The following is an 18,298-nucleotide window of genomic DNA, read 5'->3' as shown; positions in this document are numbered from 1 at the left end:
TGTGTACTCAGGAAGCAATGGTCAGCTGGGCACGGTGGTGCACACCTCTGATCGCAGCACCTTGGGAGGCTGCGCCAGGAGGATCACAAGTTCAAAGCCAGCCTGGGCAACTTAGTGAGGCCCTAAGCAGCTCAGTGAGATCCTGTCTCTAAATAAAACACAAAATAGGGCTGGGGACGTGGCTCAGTGGTGGAGCACCCCTGAGTTCAATCCCCGGCACCCAAAAAAAAGCAATGGCCATTTTTAGTTTCTGGTGTTCAAAGGACACTTGTGTCCCTGGCTCTGGGTGACGGACAGAGCACAGAAGCCCTCTTTTCCCACCTGGGTCTCCTCGAGGCCGGCCTCTCCCTGTTAAGATGGACAAACTGAGGACTTGCTCTGCCCCGGGGGAGGCAGGAGCTGGCCGGGGAACCTTGGGCAAGCGTCTCCCACGTCCCCACGTGCCACGTCCCCACGTCGGCTGCTGTTACATCACACCTTTCTGGGAAGTGTCCCCTGTCCCTGAGGACAGTCAGGTCAGAGTGTCCTTGGGAGCTAGGTGGGGATGTGACGGGTGTTTTCACAGCTGGGGGTGGGCGTTGTCCCCTGGCCTCCCCGGTTGGCAGGTAGCTCTGGTGTCTTTGATTAGCTCAGGTCTCAGAGTCCTGAGTCCATCCCCCTGGGCTGGCACTGCCACCCAGCTGTGTGACCTCGGGGTGGTCACCTCACGGCCCTGGCTTCCTTTCCCACCCTTGAGATGGGGACAAAGACGCGGCTAGGCATTGCAAGGTTAGAGGCTGGGCCTGAGCGAGGGCCCTGAGGCCAGCAGCTGTGCCCGTCTCCACCCTTTTCCTTGCCCTCCCCACTGTCCCGGACTTTGGGGTCCCCCTTGGTGCTCAGCTGTCCTTCCTGCCTGCTCCCTGCTGTGCCTGGGCTGGAGCTCTGGGGCGCTCTGCAGCCAGGTGGCCCGGTCTCTCCCCAGTGGGGCCACAGCAGCCCAGAACGGGCTGTGCCACCTCCTGCCTGCTCCCCTCAGCCTCTGCTCTCTTCTCGGGCCTCCAACCACTCGCTGCCTCGGTCCCTCACGGTACGGGTATCCACTGCAGCCTGAGCTCCCGGCACCCAGAGTCCAGCCAACCTCTACAGCTAGCGCCTGCCCAAGCCCTGGGATCTTGGGCCTGGACCTCGGATCTTCTTCCCACAGGTCCACCTGGCTCCCCTCCACACCCGAGTGTCGACTTGCCTGTCACCTTCACAGAGGGGACTCCCTGGCCCCTATCTAAAACCACCCCGCCTACCCTTGTCTGCACAACTTGCCGCCCCCACACCCGCTGGCCTGTGAATCCCTCCTGTGCTGAATTCCCTGCACCCAGGACAGGCTTGGCACACAGTAGGTGCCCAGGAAACTTGGCTCGGTTCACTGTCAAATGAAACAAAGGAAAACATCCGAGAAGTTCAAGAAGGACAAAGGGGGATGCCGAGAGGTCCCGGGCTGTGCAGCCTGGGCCCTGGAGGGCTTCCGAACGACCCCACCCGACCCCTGTGAGCCCGGGGACCTGCTCCAAGAGGGACTCCCCACCCCTCTTTTAGAGGACAGGCCCAGCCCTAAGCCTGGGCACTTCCAACCCCCACGCGGCCTCCATGGACCGGCTTTCCCACCTCCCGCCCGCTCCTCCCCTGGCCTCCCTCTCTTTCTTACTCTGGGGACTGAACCAGGGGCGCTGGACCACTGGGCCGCCTCCCCCGCCCTTTGACATTTTGAACTTCGAGGCAGGATCTCGCTCAGTTGCTTAGGGCCCTGTGGGAAGAAGGTCTTCTACCTAAAAAGCTGTTGCTCCTTATCTAACTGCGACTCCCCCAAACCCCCTGGAGAAGTTAAATGACATTTTTTTTTTCTTTGTGAAATGGATCCGACCCAGCCTGGTCTCCCTGTTTTGGACACGGTGCACCTGTGGCCACAGTCCAGCTTTCTAACTGGGTCCTAATGGGACCTTTTTTGTCCTATTAGATGGTGCTGCCTGTGGCCTTTCAGCTTTGCGTCATCTCCAAATGTGACAAACAGCTTCTCGGTGGGACCTTGTGTCTAAAACTGCCACCACGGCCAAGGTCAGGCACCTGCAGCCAGGCGGAGCCTCCCGCTGGGTACTTGTCATGCATGGTGGACACGTGGGAGGGGGAGCCGGTCAGCTGCCCTCTCTGGGCTTTTGTCCAAAGCTCATTGACAACCCTAGGTGCGGTGGCTGGTGGCTCCTGCCTGTCATCCTGTCATCCCAGCGGCTCAGGAGGCTGAGGCAGGAGGATCCTGAGTTCCAAGCCAGCCTCAGCAACAGCGAGGCCCTAAGCAACTCAGTGAGACCCTGTCTCTAAATAAAATGCAAAACAGGGCTGGGGGTGGGGTTCAGTGGGTGAGTGTCCCTGGGTTCAGTCCCTGGTACCCCCCAAAAAAAGAAAAAGAAAGCCCAAGACTTCTCAGCAGAGTCCAGTCTCAGCCACGCGGACGGACCACCTGCGCCATCCCACACCTCCCTGGGCCTCCCTGACCTGGCTTCGTGTCATTTCAAGCTGATACTTCATCTGTGTCATGGGGGGGATTCCCTTCTTTTAGGGTGTCAGGGGTGTTCACGGGACCAGGGCAGCAGTGGGGGTGCTGCTGGGTCCATGGTGGTCTGCTCCCACCCCAGGTGGCCCAGGGTCAGTCCCAGCTGTGCTCCTGGTACAAGGGGGCAACCATTCCGCAGCAGGCGGGAGGCAAACTCAAGGTGTCCCGCGGGGCTTGGCCTCCGCCTTAGCTCCTTGTGCTTTTCCCAGAATCTGAAACGGCGGCCACAAGCTGCCTCTTCCTCTCTCTCTTTTTTCCTTTGGGGGCACCAGGGACTGAACTCAGGGGCACTCGACCCCTGAGCCACACTCCAGCCCTATTTTGTATTCTATTTAGAGTCAGGGTCTCACTGAGTTGTTTAGGGCCTCGCTGCTGCTGAGGCTGGCTTTGAACTCAGGATCCTCCTGCCTCAGCCTCCCGAACTGCTGGGTTGACAGGCGCGGGCCACTGTCCCGGCTGCCCCTACTTCTTTTCCCTTCTCCCCCCCCTCCCATTACACATCACCACCGTCTCCTTGGAGGCACAGACTGAGATCTAACTAGATCTGGATGACGGCTTCCTGCAACCCCACGCCACAGCTTCACGTCCCCTTGCAACTGCTCAGAACTCCATGACCTAATAACCACCCTCAGATTCACTCGCCACCCTCTGCCCCTTTGCTTCACTTTTATTAGAGGGAGGGAGGGAGGGAGAGAGAAAGATAGACCTCCTCACCAGGGTCTCAAACTGTTCTAACCCGGGCAGGGCCAACAGGGGCCCTTGGGTGTCGGGTCAGCGTGGGGAGTGGTCAGGACGGGCTGGGTCAGGGCGGCTGTCCTACAGAGGACAGGGCCACTCAGCCATGGCCTGTGAGTGCAGCCAGCCGAGTCCCCTGGCTGGGGCGACCGCCTCCTCTAACAGGGCTGGAGACGCCGCCCTTGGAGGGCACCATGATGCACGGGGGCCGAGAGGTGGGCCACTTGCTGTCACCTGCCCCCCGCCCCACAGCCTGCTCCTTCGTCATTTGGTGAAACTCAGAAGGTGCGTGAGGCAGGGTACCCGCGAAAAGTGCGACCCTGGTGGTGACGATCGCGATGTGCAGACTCCGTCCTCTCTCCACGCAGTGACCCCGCCTGGGAACGCCAGCTGCAGGGGAGGATGGCGAAATGAAGCTTAATAAGTAGCCAGGGGACAGGCCAGGGTGGCAGGCCGAGGTGTCAGGGACGGGACTGGCGGCGAACATGGCCAGTGGCCCGGCCCACCCCACCAGCCTCTCCTCACTGCAGCCGGAGCTTGGCCCCGGCCCCTGGGTCTGAGCCCTGGCTCTGCTGCTGTGTGACCTTGGGAAAGTGCCTGGGTCTCTGAGCCTGTTTCCTCCATGCAGGGTTCCCTGGGGTCCCCACTTCCCCAGGTAGTCATAAGTGTTCTGTGACAGAAGGATGCCACACTCCCAGACCTCGGGCATTCCCCCCTTTGCAATCTGTGCCATATTGTCACGTCACCTCTTTCCTAGGGGTCATAATGACAGCAAAGAGCAGCAAGAACACCCAACCCCGAGCACCGGCCACTTCTCTTAAGGCTTCACAGACATTTGCTCATTGACCCTCCCATCAGCTCTCATAGGAAAGGATTATTTCTATCCCCATCTTACAGCTGGGAAATCAAGGCACAGAGAGGTCAGGTGACTTGCCTGAGGTCACACAGCCAGGAAACAGCAGAGCTATGCTTGTACCATGGCCTGGCTCTGGGGTCTTCGATCTAACGCCTCGGCACACCGCCACACTGGACATTCTTCTATGCTTAATACTTTAAAGAGATTGCATTTAAACATTTTAACACCTCACTTCTCCCTAAGCATTAATATCCACAAAATTATGGGTTTGGTATTACACACACACACACACACAGTGTATATGTCTCCTAATGCACACAGAAGTAAACCCCCAACTATTTAAAAATCTCCAACTATTTAAAAGCTATTTCCGCTAGTCAGTATAAAAGGGCTGGTATACAGTAGGCATGAAATAAGTGTAGCTGTGCTTCCTATCTAAGCCCTAGCCATGTGCTGGAGCAGACCTCCTCGGAGGCCCTCCCAGATCCCTCGCCCCTGCTGCCCTCTGGTAAACCTCTGCCCTCTGACCTCCTGGGGTGTGACTGTCACGTATCATGTGTCCCTCTCTCTCCCTAGTTCAACCACCTGGCAAGGACAGGGCACCTGGCAAGGGTGGGGCGTGCTCAGTGTGAGGCTGGGGAGAAACTCGCCAGAGTCCTCATGGCGGGCGGCTACCTCTAGACAGCGCCACTTGACGCCACGTGTCCAGGAGCTGGTCCTCAACCCCGGGAGGTCACACATGGTCCAGGGGGGACACAGAACACTGGGTCCTCCTGGGATCTCGACTTTACAAACAGGGAAACTGAGGCTCAGGCGTGTGTGCGTGGCTCGGGTTCACCAGGGAGGTGGCAATGGAGATGTCAATCAGACCCAGTCACCTACAGGCCTAACGCCCTCCGTGACTCCCCAGTGCCCCTGGGCAAGGTTGAGGTGCCCTGTCACTGGCTCAGACATCCCTGTGGCTTCTGCCCCGTCCATTGTCCCCAGGCCACTTGCTGCTCAGTCCCTGCCTTCTCCTCCAGGCAGGTCCCCTGCTCTGGGCTCCGCAGCCCCACTCACTTCCCAGCTGTCCCCATCCCTAGCAGAGACGACAATTCCTCTTTTGTGGCACCCAAAGGTGCTGTGACGACAGGGGACACCTTATCTTGTTTGAGGCTAAAGGTCCCAGGGATTGGCACATAGTAGGTGTCCAATAAATATTTATTGAGTGAATGGATCAGTGGTCAGCCGCTCATTTGAGCAGTAACTGGGCCCCAGAGTTGGGTGTGAAGTCTCCGAGCCCCTCTCACATGACAGATGACGGTTACCTCCTTGTCCCTGCTTTCACGTTTCAAGGGAAGGGGTTTGGCCTGGGATGAGCCCAGGGCTCGGAGGGAGATTGGGAGAAGTCTCTCACGGGAGGGGGTCTAGCATCTCTGCCCCTCGCTAGCTGGGCATCCACGGCCAAGTGAGTGTCCCTCTCTGAGCCTCCCTTTGCTCCTCCATCTGACAGGGGAAATGCACACGGGGAGGCTGGGGCGGCTGTGAGCCTCAACCTCCCCTGCTTTCTGCCTCCGTCCCAGGCAGCCTTGGGCGGGAGCTGCCCCTTTAACACAGGAGGCGGGGCCAGGGCCAGGGAGGGGCTGGCTGGCAGCAGCCAGGGCCCAGCTTGGGGACAGCTCAGGTAGGTGAGGAGCCGGGAGCAGCAGTGTTGCTGGGGCCCCGGGGTAGCGTGTGAGTTGGGGGTTCCTGGTCGGGGGCCAAGGTCAGCTGGGTGGACGGGCAGAGGGAGCAGCAAGGTCTGAGCCCTCCCTGGGGACGTGCGTCCGCTCAGGGTGCCCTGCAGGGGACCCTGGGTCTGCAGAAGGTCCTGCTGGCCAGAGGGCAGGGCTGGGCACCCCGCCAGGGACCGGCCCCAGGCTCCGCAGGGATTCGACTGTGGAGGGCCACCCAGGTAGCCCTCAGGGTCAAGGCATGGAAAGCGAGGGCCCCTTACCCCAGTTCACGGGAGACCATGAGGCCCGTGAGAAGGGACAGGCTGCCACCTGAGTCCTGGTGGCTGCCACTCTGGCAAGCACTGCATGTCCCTGGGCCAAGGCCTCAGTCCGCCTAGCCCTAAGGGACCAACCTGGCCTTGATAAGGCTGCCGGCCTTTAACTGATGCCTGCTGTCTCTGGGGGGATGGTTGCTATAACGAAGGGGGCTGGAGACGCGTGGGGACCGAGCTGGGGGCACTTGACGCCTGAAGAAGTTGGCAGTTATGTATCAGATGCCCACACCCTTCATCGTGGCCACGCTAACAAGCAGGGGACAAGCAGCGGACGCAGCCCACACTTCCTAGCTGGATGACCTTCACAGCTGTGTGACCTTGGAGGTGACCCCTTTGGGCCTCATGGGCTAGTAAATGGCCTCGGTGCTGTCTGAGCGTCAGATAAGAGGAGACATAGGGTGCCTGGCAGAGTGCCCGGCTCCCAGCAAGTCCTCGCGGCTGTCGGGCCAAAGTCTGCACCGTCAGCACACGGCCTGGCTCAATCCTGCCACCACCCTGGGACACACAGCTCCTCTCGCCTGTGGTATGGCCAGTTTGCTCTCGCTTTCCAGGTCTTAGTGTCACGTCCCACCTCCTGCAGGTCTTTCCTGGCCTGCACACCCAAAACAGGTCCCCTTGATCTTTATTCACAACTACCTACCTGTGTTTCCGCACGCGGCAGTTTCCACCATTTCTGATCATTTTGTTTGTCTGTGCTGTTATTTGTTGCATGCTGTTCTCCTCATCAGACGCTCAGTCAGCTCTGAAGTGGACGCCTGCCTGCTTCACTGTGCTGTCCCCAGTTCCTGGGTCAAGGCCTGCACCTTGTGGGTGCTTTAGAGACAGGATAGAGTAAGGGTGAGTGTGCTGGCATTGTTAAAAGGCCCCAGTGAGCTAATACCCCAGAGAACCCGGCCACTGTCTGCCACCTGACCTCTGGTAGCTGTTATCCTTATTCACGCACACCACAGGCTGAGAATTGGGGACTGTATTTATCTCCATTTGACGGAAGGGGAAACAGGCACAGAGAGCTCAAGACACTTGCCTGGGTCACACAGCCAAGGAACTCAGAGCTGGTTTCTAACTTTGATCCTAAACCCCAGGCTTTTGGGCTCCAGAATTGGGGTGAGGATGTGGAGAGGCTTGGACTTCGCCCTGCCTTGTGGGGCGGGGGTGGGGAGGGTAAGGAGGTGCCAAGGGCACAGGGTCAGATGAAGTGCCAGGAAACCTGGTCCTCTCTGCTCTGCGGCCTTTGGAGACTAAACGTGGACCCCAAGTCGGGCTGTGTAGGGTGTGGCGCGCCCCCTGGTGGCCACCGTGGAGCAGGGTCCTCCCGGGGCCTGTTCCTTCCCTGCCCATCCGCCCACCTGCTCCAGACCTTGTCCCTCTGCAGAAATGCTCTCCCCGTGGTCCCCTCTGTCATCCCTCCCGAAGCCCCCCTGTGACGACCTATGGGTCAGAACAGAGTTCAAGGTCTCGCCCTCTAGGTGGAGTCCGGCCCCTGGGGAGGAGGCTGATCTAGTCTCAGCCACTCCACCCCCCCACTCCCGCTTCACCCCAGCCCTGCCAGAGCAGGTGACAAAGAAAAATTTAGAAATTAAACCTTTAAATCCCTCGACCAGCCATGAAACCAAGCAGCGGTCACATATAATGAGATGCTTAGAATTTCCTTTGTTTCTTTTTAATTCTTAAAATTTTCGCAGCCCTGGGGATTGAACCCAGGGGCACTCTATCCCCGAGCCACACCCCCAGCCCTTTTTGTTTTATTTTGAGACAGGGTCTCCCTAAGTTGCCGAGGCTGGCCTCAAACTTTCCATCCTCCTGCCTCAGCCTCCCAAGTAGGTGGGATAGCAGGCATGAGCTACACCATCTTGCTTTTTAAAAGTAGCACCATTGGACATAATTTACATAAAATCAAATCATCTCACTCTAAGTATGGAGTGCAATAAGTTTGGACAAATGTATACAGTGGTGAAACCATGTACTTTTTTTAAAAGTGCTTTTAGGGACACATGCTGACATGTTTCCGGATGTGATAATCGGGGGAATAATGGTCATAACAATAATGGAGAAAATAAGAATCCAGGAAGCAGGAGGGACAGGGATGAGGGTGCAGGCCTTGTGTCCTCGCTCACTGAGGCCATGTGATGGCCACAAGGGGTCACAACCCAGTTCTGGATGCCACTGGACCCCCAGGGGTCGCTCCTTCCTGTGTGGACTCCTGTGATTCCGACTGCCCACCTGGACAGCGAGGTCTGACCTCTGCCCGACGCGTTGTAGGTGCTCAGTGTCCCAAGGGAACTTGGATGAACTCATTCGTCATGAGGGGTCACATCCTGCCCGATCAGGCCTCCTGGGCAGAGGGGAGGCTGAAGCCCAGAGAGGGGCAGGCGCTTGCCTGGGGTCTCCCAGCTCGGCAGCCAGCGGGGCTCAGGGTGCCCAGGCCCAGGGCCTCAGCCTCCCCGCCTCTTGCCTGGAGCCCTGAGGACTGTGTGCCCCTGCAGGGCCGTCTCCCTGGTGGCTGGGATGGAGGGCGCCCCGACTGGCCACTTCCACACGACCACTCCTCTGCTGGAGAGCTGGGCGCTGTCCCGGGAGGCGGGCGTGAAGGTCCTCCTCAAGTGTGACAACATGCAGCCGGCCGGCTCCTTCAAGATCCGGGGCATCGGGCACTTCTGCCAGCAGGTGAGGGCGTGTGGGTGGAGGGGGCGCGTCCAGCTGCCCTGCACTGGCCTCAAGGCCGCCTGCCTGGGCTAGCCCCTGACGCCATTCCTTCTCTCCCCAGATGGCCAAGAGCGGGTGCAAACACCTGGTGTGCTCCTCAGGTGACCCCACCCCTTTCTGCTTTGTGGGGGTCCTCCAGGCAGGGCTGGGGAGGAGAACCTGTCTGGGGTGGCTGTAGATGTCCAGGGCTTGGCCTCCTTATCAGGGTCAAATCTCAGGCAGCCATCTCTTATGTCCTCTCCTGGGCTTCTTCTCAGAATCGGGGACTCAGGGTGGTAGCACCAAGTTTAAGCTACAGGTTCCAAGAACTGAAAATCCTCAGGCTGTGTGGCTTTCAGGCTCAGCTGGATCCAGGCCGTCTCTTCTGCGGTCCTTCCTTTCCTATTTCTTTCTCTCCTCTACCTCCATCTTACCCAGGCCTCACGACAGCAAGATGTCTGCCGGAGGGACCTGCTGTCCTGCTATCTCCTGACTAGAATGAAGAGAAAAACTTCTCCGCAGCCTTAGAATTCCTCTTTGTGGCCCAGCCTGGGTCACTACTCATCCCTAAGCCAGTCGTGGGTCGAGAGGTCAAGTTCTCCGATTGGCTCAGTTTAGATCAGGTGTCCACCTCTGCAGCCAGGGGACGAGTCAGTGGGGGGCATAAGTGTGACTCCCAAGGGGGTGGAGGGAGAGCTGGGGGTGTCAACAGGCCCAGGCCGCTCTGCACATGTCACCCCTTCTCTGACCCCAGGGGGCAACGCGGGCATCGCTGCCGCTTACTCTGCTCGGAAGCTTGGCATCCCGGCCACCATCGTGCTCCCCGAGACCACTTCCCTGCAGGTGGTGACGAGGCTGCAGGGACAGGGGGCCGAGGTGCAGCTGGCTGGAAAGGTGAGGACCCAGGGAGGACAGCAGCCACGGGGACGTCCCCACCCCTCCTACCCCTGGGGGAGTCACCTCCTAGGTCGTCTCTCAGGACGGCTGAGCTGAGGAGGGAGAGAGGGGGGTATTGTGCACTGAGGGCCAGGACCCCACTCGCCTCTCCTTGTCCTCAAAACACCTCCTCTGGGTGACCCCATCAATCTAGCCATCCTTCCATTAAGTAGCTTCTCACCTCCCTCTCTCCCTCTGGGGCCTCCCACCTACTCATGGACTCATCCACCCATCCAGCCAGCCACCCCACCCATCCATCAATCCATCACCCACCCGCCCACTCATCCACCCGCTCATCCTGTACCCGCCCCTCCCGGCCATCCTATGTCCCCTGTGCCTGTGCCTGCCTGGGCCTGCCGTATCAGGGGTCCAGGACCCTGTGGGCTCTGCTCGGGCACTGGCGTGTGTTGGGAGATGCAGGTGTCCAGCGGGAGACAGCCAGGTTGGTGGTGCCATGAAGCCCAGGCCCCAGGGGAGGCAGCAGCTGCTGCTGGAAGGGGCCGTGTGGCCCAAGCCCAAGCCCACGCTGGGCAGAGGCTCCACTGCCCTCCCTGGGCTCGCGGAGGCGGCGTCCCCTGCTGCACCACGGGGCAGAGGCAGGTCGTCCGGCAGAGGCAGCACCCTCTCCTCACGGCCATGGCCAGAGGGTCTCAGATGGAACATGTGACGTCCCTTCAGACCTTTGCTCAGAGCCCACGCTGTGCATCCTGCCACTGGCCACTGACCAGAGCAAGTCCCAGTGGATACCAGCGTCAAGAGGCCGGGTGGGCTCGGCCACAGGCACGCACCTGTGACGCAGGAGCAGTGGGGTCCTGGACACGGGCCGCAGCCCAGCAGGGTGCGCCTCAGACTTGGGGAGGGGGACCCGGAAAGCCCCCCCAGAAGGGTCCCCTCAGTTGGGTCTTGAAGGAGAAATATGAGTCTTCTCTGCGGAGAAAGGGGACAGAGGTGAGGCCCTGGATCTGGGCGTCTGGGAGCCTTGGCACCTGCTCTGGTCTCTGCGGAGCCGGCACCTGGGGCTTCTGAGGGTCCCCTCTGCTTCTCCTCAGATCTGGGATGATGCCAATCTGAGGGCACAGGAGTTGGCCAAGAGGGATGGCTGGGTGAACGTCCCCCCGTTTGACCACCCTCTGATATGGTAAGAGGAGGCCCAGCACGGGAGACCCTCACCAAGTCAGGTCCTGCCCTGGACAGAAGGGAAAGCAAGGCCCGGGGGGAAGGACGCTTCCACAGTGGACAGAGGGGGTCCAGGCCCTGCCTCTGCTGCTCGGAGACCCTGTGACTACATAGCAACCCACCTCCCTGCGCCCCAGGATCCAGATCTGTAAGACGGAAATGGTGACGCTAAGTCCCCCTGACAGACGGAGCAAGGGCTTTGGGGCCCACCCCAGGCTAAGGGCCTTCCCTGTGCCCTCCTGTGTATCCTCCCCAAAGCCCTTGGGTGCACTGTTGTTAAAACCATTTCACAGGCCAGACCACGGAGGCACAGAGGGGTTAGGCAACTTGCCCAAGATCACACAGCCAGTACTAGCCCCACAACTTCAGTCAGCTGAGTCCAAGTGACAGGCCCGTCCCCTCAACCATGTGCACTAACATTTTGCCTCTTACCAAAATTGTTGGGGGACTCATTGGGGTCATGTCCAGGAAAGTGCCTGGGAGGTGGTGGTGGGGGTGACTGAAGGAAGGAATGCAGGGGACGATGGGCCCCCACAGGGACTCTCCTGCCTGCTGGCTGTGGGAAGGGGACAGAGAGGGATTTGTGCATATGTGGGGGCAGGGAGCCCAGCCCACCCCATCCAGGAACCTGTGGTGTCCCCCCCAACTCCTCTCTCCAGGGAAGGCAACGCCAGCCTGGTGCGGGAGCTGAAGGCCACCCTGGGGACCCCGCCAGGTGCCGTGGTCCTGGCAGTGGGCGGCGGGGGACTCCTGGCAGGGGTGGTGGCCGGCCTGGTGGAGGTGGGCTGGCAGCACGTGCCCATCATCGCCATGGAGACCCGAGGGGCGCACAGCTTCAACGCCGCCGTGGAGGCAGGCAAGCTGGTCACGCTGCCGGACATCACCAGGTGAGCCCCTGCCAGGCGCTGGAGGGGGCCGTGGGCGGGCTGTTGTGCCCAGCGCCTCCTGCCCCAGCCAGCAGGGTGGACAAGGCCCAAAAGGGGTCTCCTTGTCCCCCAGGCACGGTACTGAGGGTCTGATTGGGAAGCGCTGAGCAGCAGAGGAAGGGTGGGGTCCCCCAAGCCTCACCCACTAATAGAGCAAGTCCTCCTTGATCGGCTCCATTGAAGAGCAGGTTGAGCCAGATGCAGGGCAGTTAGGAAATGAAGACACCAAGCTGCCCCGGACAACCAAGTGGCCGGCGGTCCTGTCCCCAAAGGGGGACGTGCTCCCTGGGGCTTTGCCTCCTGTCTGTGTGCCCCACAGTTACAGACAGTGAACTTCTTGTGTCCAGGCGTCCCCGGGTGGAAGGGTCAGGGTGACTGCTGCCACACTGGTCATTCTCAGGGTCCAGGAGTCTGGTGCCCCGGGGGGCTCTGGACAGGGGGCATAGTCTTCGCAGGGTGTGGGCCCGTGGGGACCAGCTCCCCCAGCTCCCTGCCCTCCCTGACCTGCCTGCCTCCTGCAGTGTGGCCAAGAGCCTGGGCGCCAAGACGGTGGCGGCGCGGGCCCTGGAGTGCACGCGGGAGTGCAGGGTCCTGTCTGAGGTGGTGGACGATGCGGAGGCCGTGAGCGCTGTGCAGCGGTTCCTGGGTGAGTGGCACGGCCCCGCTGGCCCGGGACCCAGCAAGTCCCCAGTGCACTGGCTGAGGTGCTCTCAGCGCCCGACCCGGGCAGGGCGTGGGCAGTTGTGCTTGGGGCCCTGGAGCAGGTGGGGCGGGTGGAGGAGGGCGTCCCTGCCTCTGCATCCATCCCTGGCCCTGCCTGCTATCCGTTTCCCAGGACAGAGGGCTAGTGACTGAGTCACCGTGGCACCTCCTGTAGGAAGCCCCCAGGTCTCCGCCACAGTGCCCAGGCTGGGGACCTCCTGTGCACCAGCCCCTCGGTGCATCCCGGCTGGTTCCCATCTGTCGCCACCAGACGGCCAGCTTCACGAGGGCGGGGCCGGGTGGTGTCCCCTGGGGTCCTTCCAGCACAGGCTCCAGCAGTGGGCCCCGCGGGGATCTGCTGGCTGAAGGGATGGGAGGGAGGGGGGCATGGAGAGTGGGCGGGGCAGGGATGGAGAGTGGGCGGGACAGCCATGGGCGAGACTGATGCTTGATGTGGAGTCGGACGGATGGATGGATGGACGGATGGACGGGCACAATGATGAATAGACATGTTGATGGATGGACAGACAGACAACCGAATGATGGAAAGGAGACGGATGGATGAATACGTTGATGGATGGCCACCGTGACGGATGGACAGACAGGCTAGTGATGAATGGAGAAGTGGACGGCTGGAGAGAGAAATGGTGGGGTGACTCCTGAGAGAGGGTCAGGCCAGTGACAGATTGTGAGAAGGTGGCCGGGTGGCCCGTGGAGCCAGGGGCCAGCTGAGCCCGGCTCCCTCTGCTCCCGCCCCGCAGATGACGAGCGCTTGCTGGTGGAGCCCGCCTGCGGTGCAGCCCTGGCCTTCATCTACTCGGGCCTCCTGGGGAGGCTGCAGGCTGAGGGCCGCCTGGGCCCCCTGGCCTCTGTCGTGGTCATCGTTTGTGGGGGCAACGGCATCAACAGTGGAGAGCTGCAGGCTCTGAAAGCCAAGCTGGGCCAAAGCTGAGGGTCCCCAAGACCCGCCCGCGAAGGCTGTGGACACGTGTGGCTGGCTCAGGGCCTCTGCTCCAGGGGATGACTGTGGGGGCTTCCTGGACATTCAAGATGCCCTCCTCCTACTACTACTCCTCCAGAAAGCCCTCCAGAACTGCTCCTGGGGCTCCTGGCAGCCACGGCCAATAAAGCCCTCTGGGCCAAGTTTGCCATCTCCTGTGGATCCCGTCTTTCTCCTTCCGCTAGCTCAAGGAGGCACGGTGACAATCCTAATCCTGTCCTGTGACAGGTGACTGCCCACACCCAGCTGTGCTACAGGAAGCCAGCCAGCCCAGGTCCTATGAGGGCTCCTCTCACCTACAGGGCCGGCTCAGGGGGCCCGGGTCAGGAAGGACAGGGACATTGTCACTCATCAGATCTGAGGGAGAGGACAGTGTCTATTGAGTGAATCACGTGCTAGGGACTCTTCTAGAACTTTCTACCCACCGTCTTCCTTCATCTCCTCGGAGGTGCTATGAAGTAGAAGCCATTATTCCTGCCCCTGCTTTACAGATGGGAAAATGGAGCAGGGCAGTGGACAGAGGTCACCCAAGGACACAGCAGGGACGGGACCCAGCCAGGTTCAAACTCTGCAATGTCCAACGTCACTCCATGTGGCTGGGGGCTCACCGTGCGGGAGGTGGTGGAGGCGGGGTTTTTGGGAAGGGGTAGGAACCCAGGTGGTCTGGACGCAGGTGACCCCGGGGAGCAGGAGCCCAGGGCCCCTCAAGGTGCCTCTTAGGAAGCAGGATGGAAAGTCCACTTCCTTGTGGCCACAAGGGGGCAGCAAAGGGTCTCCTTCGGGGCCAGCTGGCCCAGGGCAGGAGGCCGGCACCCTTGGGGTTCTCCTGGGCTCCCCCTCTGTGGGCCCCTCACTGGCCGGGAGTGCCGAGGCCCCAGAGATGGGCCACAGGGTCTTGGCACCAAGGAGCCTTTTCTAACCCCTCGCAGCCCTGCTAGGAGACAACTCAGAGGTCTGGACCACCAGACCCACCGAGAGCCCGCCTCCCACCCCTCCCGCAGCCCCCTCTCCTGCCTCCTGTGGGCTGTGTGACCTTGGACAAGTGCCCTCCCTCTCTGGGCCTCCGGCTTCCCCTCAGTGATGTAGGAGGCCTTCTCACCGCTGCTGACCACTTCCTCCACCAGGAAGCCCGTCCTTGCTCAGGAGCAGGGTCTGAGCCTGCGGTGACCAGTGGGGCTCCCTGTCTCATTCTCTCTTTAACCTGTGGTTGCCAGGGATGCCGCCCCCCAGAGACCCCAGAACCAGGCCCTATTTCCTGGGTCAAAGTTCACTTTGTGGATTCCCCAGGACAGAGAAGACCTTATGAGCTCTGGAGCTGGATGCAGCTGGACCTGCACCGACTCTGCTCCTGCTGACCTGCACGGTGACACAAAGGTGGCCCCTGAGTGCCTCAGTGTGCTTTCCGTAAAGCAGGCTGTGGAGGGCTGTCACTATGGTTGGCTACAGGCAGTCTTTCAATAAATGCCTACTGTTCCTGTCCCCTAAGCCTCCCTCCTCCCACAACCCGGGTGGGGAGGAATTAGGATTTATTCACATGTGGACTCCTTTCATCTTATCTCATAATGATCCTCGTGGTGGGGTAGTATCATTATCCCTCTTTTGTAAATGAGGAAACTGAGGCACAGAGCAGTTGAGCCACTTAGCCTGGGTCACACAGCTGTATGGCAACCCTGATATGTAAAGAGTATGTAATCCCTACTGCTCTGCCACCTCCTTTCCTTTGCTGCCACTGTGTCCCAGGTGCTCTGTCTCCCAGGGGGCCCCGCCTGCCTCATGTCTGTGGCTGTGCCCCTGGGACAGGCCTCAGCTGCTGCTTGCCCCTCTCCTGGTCTCTGGAGATGCAGATAAGAAGCCGAAGGCGCTGTTGACCCCATCCAGATAACACACATCAGTGGGCCAGTGTGGCCCCTCCTGGTTGACACCCAAGGCATGTGGAGGAAGGGAGGAAGGGTCAGGGCTCAGAGAAGGGACAGGAGCCATTACGATTGGCTGCAGCAAGGCTGGCCGTGCAGGTGGAGACTCTTATCTCTCTGCCTCTGCCTTCTAGGGCCTCCAAGGAGGTAACTGGGACAGGGTGTCTCTGTGTTTGTCCAGGGCTGCACCGGGAACACTGCAGACCAGGTCACCAGGTGTGCACATTTGAGATACACCCAGCCTCCCACGCCCACTGCAGCGCCTTGCAGTGGAGGCCCCTCTGTCCTCCACCTGGTTGGTCCCAACACCTCGGACTCCAAGGGCCTCATCTCCATCTGGTCCTTCAGTCCTGCCTTCAAGCCAGGTGACAGGGAGACGCAGGCAAAGGTAGTGTTCTGACCCCAGAACTGGGTGGTGCAGGCTCAGCTGCTGCCACCCGTCCCTCCCCAGCCTGGGCAAGAGCCCCGTCCAGGGTCCGGCCAATGCTGCTGCCTTGTGGATAATGGCCTGAGCGTCCTAAGGGGAAGGGGCGGCTCAGGGTGGCTTTGTGTCTGAGTCCCCTCCAGCCACTATGACGAAATCCTGCAGACCTGGCAGCGTGACTGGTGGAGGTTTATAAAATAATAGAAATGTATTGATCACAGTTCTGGAGGCCGCAAAGTTCAAGGTCAAGGTGATGATGCCTCAAACGTCTTCGCACTGCAACCTCACACGGCAGAGGGGCAAGCGTGGTCCCTGGGTGCCTCTTTCTTCAGGCACGAATCCCCCCATTAGAGTTCTGTCCCCATGACCTAATCACCCGCTCTTAATACCATTGCTGTGGGGTCAGGGTTTCGACATAAATTTAGGGGGGACACGAGCATTCTGATGGTGGCACTTCCTGTCCCAAGTCTTCTGTTGTGTGCACACCTGTGACCCTGCACGCGTGTTTGCACGCACCTGAGCGCACTCGTACGCCCCTGTCCATCAGGAGCCTGCTTGGTGCTTTGCAATTTTGCACTTGACATTTATAATCCCGTCACCAGCCAGAGCTCCCGCCTCTAGGTCCTCAGTGAAGCGGGTCGAGGGTTGTGCCTGTGGGAGCGGGAAAGCTCCTGCCACTTCCCGGAATCCAGGGGAGGAGCACTTGACTCCCGCCTGAGCCAATCCGAGCATTGCATCTCCCCGGACCACAGCGATTGGCTCCAGGGTGGACCCAGCCTCCGAGTTGTCCAATCAGAATGGCTCCCTGGGTTTTGGCGGGGAAGCGGAGCATCCCTGGACCCTCCGATTTGGCAAGTCAGTAAATCCTGCTCTCCGTGTCGCCTGGGCTTGGGGAGTAGGGTGCGCGGTGGCCATGTGTCTCCAGTTGACTTGACCCGCTTTGGGCTGCCGGCCTGGCTCGAGTCTTATCTGGGCTTCGCTTTCAACAAAATGAGGGCAGCCCTCGCTTTGAATCCACTTTTCTTCCTGCTCCAAGGGACCTGGGAGTTCCTGCTGCTTTTACTGTAGAGCGAGGCAAAGCTCCCTGGGATGTTGCTGGCCGGCGGAGGCCAGGGATCGTAAAGATTGCAGGATTTTAAAGTCATGGTGGGCAAGGGTCTCTTGGAAGCGACTAATGCAAGGGGTGGGCAGGTCTGGGGGAGCCTGGAGCCCCCTCCACCGCTGGAGCACAAGCCCTTCAGGGAGGCAGTTCCCTCGTTGGAGGGGCTGGGAGGCAGCACCCTTCTTAACGTCTTCTCTCTAAGCCTCCTGGAGGCCGGCAGGGCTGTCTGCAGAGAGGGATGGGGGTGGCGAGGTCCAGAGAGGCACAGCTGTCCATGCTGGGACATCGAGGGCAGGGACGCAGGCTCTCCCCACTGCCCTGGCAGGGTGCTTTGTTCTCATGAGGACTCATTGGGGACCTCAGTGTCCTGCAGCTCTAGGGTCAGGCTGGGCACCTCGTGTCCCACGCTGGGAGTTTTGGGGAATCCATCCCAGACCTGCACACCTGGTTTCTCTACATTGTGTTCCTGGTTCGTGTGTGGGGACTGGAAGGGTGGCGGCCATCTATGCTGGGGAAAAGTGCCCGGGGCCTCCAAGCAACATTGACCCCTGCCTGAGGGTCCTTTACCAGGGGTTTCTAAGTCCAGGGATGCAGCCAAAGCCCCACCCTCATGGAGCTTACGTTCCAGTGCAGAGATATGGACAAGGACAGGCCCCCAGTTAGAAATGTAACCTGTCACCTACTGAGAGCTGCTTCAAGGAAAGACGAGGCAGGGTGAGGAGGGAGAGAATGACAGGGACGAGGTGGGGACAGTTTTCTTGTGTTAAAGCCATCCTAAGTATCACGCAGTTCTGCTTATACAGTAGGCCAAGATGAGTTTTTAACAGATAAAGAAAAAAACTTAAATTTAAATGTAAGCACAATACTGCGTCCTCCCATCACCAGCCATTCCTTGACACTGTCTAACACGGGGTCTCTGTTCCATTTCCCCCAGACGGTCTAAAAGAAAAGTCTTGTTGGTTTGTGGAGGCAGGATCCAGTCTTGACAGAGTATTTGGTTAATTTGGTTCCTAAGTCTTTTGTCTATCACAGTTAGTTGAGCTGGTGGCGGTGGGAGGTCAAAGAAGCCCTCTTTGAAAAGGTGCAATCTGAGTCAAGGTCTGAAGGCAATGAAGGAGCAAGCCCTGTGGGGGAGGCAGGGGAAGAGCAGAGGGAGCAGGATGTGCAAAGGCCCTGAGGTAGAGTTGTGTGAGCAGGCCAGTGTGGCTGCAGGGGAGAGTAGGAGAAGATGGACAGGGG

At 59.9% G+C, this 18,298-nt stretch overlaps 1 protein-coding gene across 5 annotated transcripts; it reads left to right on the top strand.

Annotated features, from left to right (window-relative positions):
- Positions 1–5,504: 5,504 nt before the first annotated feature.
- On the top strand, positions 5,505–13,773 carry Sdsl (serine dehydratase like). Of its 5 annotated transcripts, none has more exons than XM_046456528.2 (9): positions 5,505–5,616; positions 8,682–8,862; positions 8,963–9,002; positions 9,635–9,774; positions 10,495–10,764; positions 10,866–10,954; positions 11,652–11,879; positions 12,440–12,564; positions 13,382–13,773. In XM_046456528.2, the coding sequence occupies exons 2-9, from the start codon at positions 8,704–8,706 to the stop codon at positions 13,570–13,572; spliced, it is 1,242 nt and encodes a 413-aa protein (XP_046312484.1). In that variant the 5' UTR covers positions 5,505–5,616; positions 8,682–8,703; the 3' UTR covers positions 13,573–13,773. The 5 variants fall into 5 exon arrangements, with proteins under 5 accessions (XP_046312484.1, XP_046312482.1, XP_046312483.1 ...); XM_046456526.1 differs by lacking the exon at positions 5,505–5,616 and adding an exon at positions 5,889–6,522; XM_046456527.1 differs by lacking the exon at positions 5,505–5,616 and adding an exon at positions 6,529–6,721.
- Positions 13,774–18,298: the final 4,525 nt, after the last annotated feature.

Source organism: Marmota monax, unplaced genomic scaffold, assembly GCF_021218885.2.
Source record: "Marmota monax isolate L192 unplaced genomic scaffold, Marmota_monax_Labrador192_F-V1.1 WCK01_AAM20220418_F8-fsc00185, whole genome shotgun sequence".
In the NCBI taxonomy this organism is placed as follows: Eukaryota; Metazoa; Chordata; class Mammalia; order Rodentia; family Sciuridae; genus Marmota; species Marmota monax.
The sequence above is the reverse complement of the archived record's forward strand: the minus strand, read 5'-3'. Positions and strand labels throughout refer to the sequence as shown.

Coding starts and splice junctions, on each gene's coding strand:
- Sdsl (XM_046456528.2), top strand. CDS start 8,704: ATGGAGGGCGCCCCGACTGGCCACTTCCACACGACCACTCCTCTGCTG. Junction 8,863..8,962: donor TCGGGCACTTCTGCCAGCAG/GTGAGGGCGTGT, acceptor TTCTCTCCCCAG/ATGGCCAAGAGCGGGTGCAA. Junction 10,765..10,865: donor TGCGGAGAAAGGGGACAGAG/GTGAGGCCCTGG, acceptor GCTTCTCCTCAG/ATCTGGGATGATGCCAATCT.